This window comes from Carlito syrichta, unplaced genomic scaffold (assembly GCF_000164805.1).
Source record: "Carlito syrichta isolate Samal-C Ts95f unplaced genomic scaffold, Tarsius_syrichta-2.0.1 Scaffold307214, whole genome shotgun sequence".
In the NCBI taxonomy this organism is placed as follows: domain Eukaryota; kingdom Metazoa; phylum Chordata; class Mammalia; order Primates; family Tarsiidae; genus Carlito; species Carlito syrichta.
The window spans coordinates 1,156-6,346 of record NW_007251310.1 but is presented as its reverse complement, the minus strand read 5'-3'; the positions used below and the strand labels follow the sequence as shown (position 1 = coordinate 6,346).

Genomic DNA, 5,191 nt, shown 5'->3' with positions numbered 1-5,191 from the left:
GGCGAGTGGATTGCCTGAGCCCGCGGGTTCGAGACCAGCCTGGGCAACTTGGCAAGACCTTGTTTCCACAATTAAAAAAAAAAATTAGCCAAGCATGGTAGCAAGCCTATAGTTCTGGCTATTTGGAAGGCTAAGGCAGAAGGATTGCTGGAGCCCAGCAGGTCGATTCTGGGGTGGCAGTGAATGTGCCATTGTACCCCAGCCTGGGCGACAGAGTGAGACTCCAACTCAAAAAAGAAAAAAAAAAAAGTTAAAGTTTAATTTCTTCAAAACCCCTAAAATATATATTTTTTAAAAGCCCAGCCTTTAAAAAAGTATATTTCCCTAGCAGGTCTAACTGGACACTACATACTGTTAAGTATTTATACAGATTTGGCGATATCATTGGAACCTAATTACTTATGATTGTAGATTAGGTGTTGATTGTTGGGAAATTTGTGGTAGCATCAGTTCTTCTTTTATTAAGTTTAGAGTCAGTACATGGATACTTTTCCAGGCAGGTATATTCAAACACCTGCAGAAGTCAAGCAGGAAAACATAAATTATGAAGTGGACAGGGGATAATACAAGTAGAAAGCAGCTTGTACATTGACCAACCACCTTTGCCTTTCAGTGTTCTGTGAAGGGCCAAATAAAGCACGCTGGCAGGTAGAGGCAACTGCCTTTTGTAACCTCCACTGAGGCTCTGGGCTCTGGTAGTTCCTTGAGGTCCTTATCTTGTAGCACTTAGCTGCTTTGGAGACCTTGGGGTTTACTCTGAGACTCATGAAGGTGGTTTGTATGTTCTCACTAGAGTGTGTTCTGAAGATGGGTGTAGATTCTCTGTGATAATATAGGCATGCTTCACTTATGTCTGCTTATGTGGAACATAGCCAAGCTTCAGAGAAAGAAAAGGGATTGTGGAGCTGCCACAGATGATAAAGTCCATGCATGATGTGTTTACTAGGAGAGTTCCCAGTCTGTTTTCCTGACACTTTCCGTTTTGCAAATCTTCATAAAGAGCACATAATTTCAGTGATTTGAAGTTATGGAGAGACGAACTAGTTTAGAATCCTGCATCATATAGCTGGCTAAGGAACTCTTCTGTGGATATATGGATGGGTTTCCTTATTTCTGGTATAGGCAGTTAAAATGACAGGTGGCTCCCATGAGCTAGAAGTGAGATGGACAAACTATAAAAGGCCAGGTAATAGTATTTCAGACTCTGTGGGCTATGTGTGGTGCTTTTTTTACATTTTCTTCTTTAAAAATATTTGAGACACATTCTTACTGGGGGCCATGCAATAGCAGATCACCGGCCAGGTTTGACCCACAGTCTGAAGCTGGTTGACTCCTGATCTAGAATATGGCTGTCTAGTAGAACTTTCTGTAGGAGATTACTGACCACTTGAAATGGGGTTAGTGTAACTAAGGCAAATAATATTTAATTTTATTAAATCCTTAATTTTTTTCCAATTTATATAGTCACATATGACTGGTGACTATTGTATTAGACAGTGGATATCTAGAAAATTCACTGTGGGATGAATAAAGCCTTATCTTGCTTTAAATTTTTAGGTTGTGTTCATATATATTTTATTTTACCCATCTATTATATAGGGAATTTTCAACTTGTGCTTTTTATTTTCCCCTTTTCCAACTTACTCTGTTTCCATAATAAAATCTGATGGAAAGATTTTCCAGAATAGCTTCCTGTCTGACCATACGTTTTTCTCCTAATTTCAGTGAGGCTGAACTGGAGGAGGTGTTGACTTTTTATACCCAAAAAAACAAGTCTGCAAGTGTCTTCCTGGGGACTCACTCTAAAAGTTCTAAGAACAGCAACAGCTGTTCTGACAGTGGGGCAAAAGGTGGTAAGTACACTTTGAAGTAACAAAACATAAGACAAACAAGCAGAGAAGTAAGACATGCAAGGGACAATCAAGAGTAATGTGTTGGCTTAGCACGAGCAGTCTCCAGGGTGGGGAAACTTTACAGTGTAGGGGAAGATGAGGGACAGACCTTTTGTCCTCAAAGCATGATGTGATTCCTTTTCATGATAATTAACAGCAGGAAGCTTTTCAAGAAAATCAAATAATAACTTATCTATCTGCTGGACATGGTTTTATTTTTTACTTCCAAAAACCATGTGAATCAGCACTATTATAAAACTTCTTTACACGTGAGCAAATGAGCTAAAAGAGGCGATCCTTTTGCCTCAGCCTTCCAAGTAGCTGGAACTTTAGGCGCCTGCTACCACGCCCAGCTCATTTTTTGATTTATTGTAGAGATGAGGTCGCGCCAGGTTGCCCAGGCGGGTCTTGAACCTGTGGGCTCAGGCAATCCACTCACCTCGGCCTCCCAAAGCACTGGGATTACAGGCTGAGCCACCGAGCCCAGCCTGTCATAGTCTTTAACTTTATAAAGTCTGTTGTCTGGTAGATGAAGTTGGGTGAGTGAATACAAGAAGGTTGGGAAGGGAGGCTAAGGAAGTCTCGTAATGGGGTTAGGGTAGAAATAGTGTGCTGACCTGAGGGGGTGGGGCCTAGATGGGCATTCATGGAGTAGCTTCTCCCCTGGCAGTAATGGGGAAACAGTATGCCGTGTCAGTACTTTTGTACAGATAGGTCATTTGAAATTCTAGGGCTCATGTGTTAAGGACTGCCTTTCCATAAAACGATCTACACCTCTCTATACCCATTAAAAATAACTAAGAGTGGCAGTAGGAAGGCCTCAGTCAAGGAAATGATATTGTGACATTTGGTAGTGTAGCATCTGGACTAATTTCAAACATGAGCAAACAAATGTGGGACACTATTATCACTGCTGGTGGTGATGAACAGGAGAGATTCATATGTTCTTATCCTTTGAAAGATGATCTTAAAAATGTTTTAAGAAAGATGGCCTTTCTTAAATTTTTGTGTGAACCTAGTCCTTGACAAAAGTTTTAGAATATCTCACCTATATGATTAGCTGTGACTATTTTGCTTGAAAATTGTGTAGTGGAGAAAAACGACTGTATTAGAGTTGAAATTTATTGTAGTGATTTTATTATCGAATATACTGATCAGCCTATTTCAAATAATGCTAAAGAGTTTACGATACTGAGCCATTGTAGTATCCAGGTATTATTCTCAAAAAATAGTGGAACTGCTCTTTTTAACTCATGGTAGCTTCTCTGCTCCATATATGTTATTTCTTTTTGGCTCCAGTGGGTATCACCAATCAACTTGATCTCTTAGATCTCCAGTCTGAATTTCTGGTAGAAGTATCTGACTGCCTTTACTGACTATTTTTTCCAGTCATGTCCTAACTGGTTGACCGTCCATGGATGACTGCCTTGGGTTTAGATACCTTGCCCCAGTTCAGTTAGTTGGAGCTAGGTAGGGAATAACTGGGAATCATTTGACCGGTTGCTCACTTAATGGGCTGTGGGTGTGGCCATCGCTGAAAAGTATGGGGAAACATGCAGTGTTTCCCAGCTTTGGTTAGTAGTTGTGTTATATTTTTGGAAACAAAATTATGTATAGAGCAGCGGCCTTGCAATTGGTTAGAAAGCCTAAGCTCAGTATTTCTTCTTTCAGATCACCCTGAGATGGTGGAAGAAGTGAAAATAAAGCCGCCCAAACAGCAACAGGCAACAGAAATTCATTCTGATAAATTATCTCGTGAGTGATTTCAAACCTACCTAAATTTACTGCTCTTTGATAAATCCCTAAAAGAAGAAAATAGTTATCAGATAGTAAATATTTCTAAAGCATTGAACATTACCCCAAAGAAGTTATTCCTTTTTTCTTAGAATTTCCTCTTATCTATTGACAACCTATTTTCCTTCCAAATGATTTCTTTTCTTAAGTTTAGAAATTCTGAGCACTTTCTTTTTTCTTAGAGGCCTGAAAAGAAGGAGAGAAATTAGCTGTTGCTAATGGAAACTGTGTCTTGATGTCCTAACATTTGTGAAATATGCCTGCTCTGTTTTGTATAGGTAGTCCCTACTCCAGCTTGTAGAAAAGATTAAAAGTAAATTCCTATTTCAGTTGCTAGGTTGTCTCTGGTAGGCAAAAATTCATTAATAAGTTCATGATGAATACTCATTAAAATCTATTTTTCATGATTTCTGCTTTATACTAAGATTATTTTGATGTTTTAAAAATGTTTATGTTTTATAGAGATTGTATGTCCATTTTTCCTAACATGATCTGTTTTTTTTTTAATTTTGTTTTGTTTTTGTTTTAATAGGATTTACCACATCAGCAGAAAAAGAGGCTAAATTAGCCTATACCAATTCTTCCTCTACTCCTTTCTCTGTTCCTGCTACTCTTCTGCAGAAAATTCCCAACACCCATTTGCCATCTGCTGCAGCCTCTGACCTCTCCCAAGGGACTGGCCACCTTTCTGCTTTATATCAAATTCCTCCAGTTATCCCCACTGTGCCTCACCAGCCAACAGTGTTACTGAACACAGTCTCTGACAATGCTTCTCCCTCCATACATCCTGGAACACAGAACATACCAAGCCCTGCTGACCTGCCACGCTGTCGATCAGGCAGTTACACCATTGGCCCCTTTTCCTCTTTCCAAAGTGCTGCACACATCTATAGCCAGAAACTGTTTCGTCCGTATTCAGCAAAGGCAGGGGAGTGAGTAAATGAGAGGCAGCCCACAACATCAGCTCCTCCCCAGCCCCCATAAGGAAAAATATCATCTCTTCTCTTTGCCTTTTTTTTTCTTGAATGATAAAGGGACACATGCTACATTGTTTTAATGTGACTGAGGAAAACTCTTGCATTTCGTCCAGCAACATGCATTCATTGATAACGAAATGAAACAGGACTTCTTTTAGGTACTGGAGATGAAGAGATGAATATGAGAAGGCTTCTGTTCACTGGGAACCTACAGTCTAGTCAGGAATTTTCCATCACAAACAACCATAGACCTAGGAGTGTGCTATATATATGCATTCTTTGTGATTCAAATGGTTATTCCTGACATTAGATAAAATAGTATTTTAAGTCAAGAATGACCTTGAATAAATAACCAAAGAATTCTTAAAACAGGGTTTCTCAGTTTAAATTAAGTAGACCCATATTATCAGTTGTTTCCCCCTCATTTTTAAAATGTAGCATTCTTAAGATATAATTCACATTCCATAAAATTCGCCCTTTTAAAAGTATACAAGTCGGTGGTTCTTAGTGTATTCACAGAGTTGTGCA

At 39.3% G+C, this 5,191-nt stretch overlaps 1 protein-coding gene across 6 annotated transcripts in view; it reads left to right on the top strand.

Moving 5' to 3' along the window:
* The window catches only part of TTLL5 (tubulin tyrosine ligase like 5), a 120,055-nt gene extending 115,433 nt beyond the window's left edge, over positions 1-4,622 (top strand). For all 6 annotated transcript variants that reach the window (XM_021715592.1, XM_021715595.1, XM_021715594.1 and 3 more), the window contains 3 exons: positions 1,726-1,853; positions 3,564-3,647; positions 4,219-4,622. In XM_021715592.1, coding sequence (XP_021571267.1) covers positions 1,726-1,853; positions 3,564-3,647; positions 4,219-4,622 — 616 coding nt within the window. The remainder of the gene's footprint in view (positions 1-1,725; positions 1,854-3,563; positions 3,648-4,218) is intronic.
* The last annotated feature ends 569 nt before the right edge of the window (positions 4,623-5,191 follow it).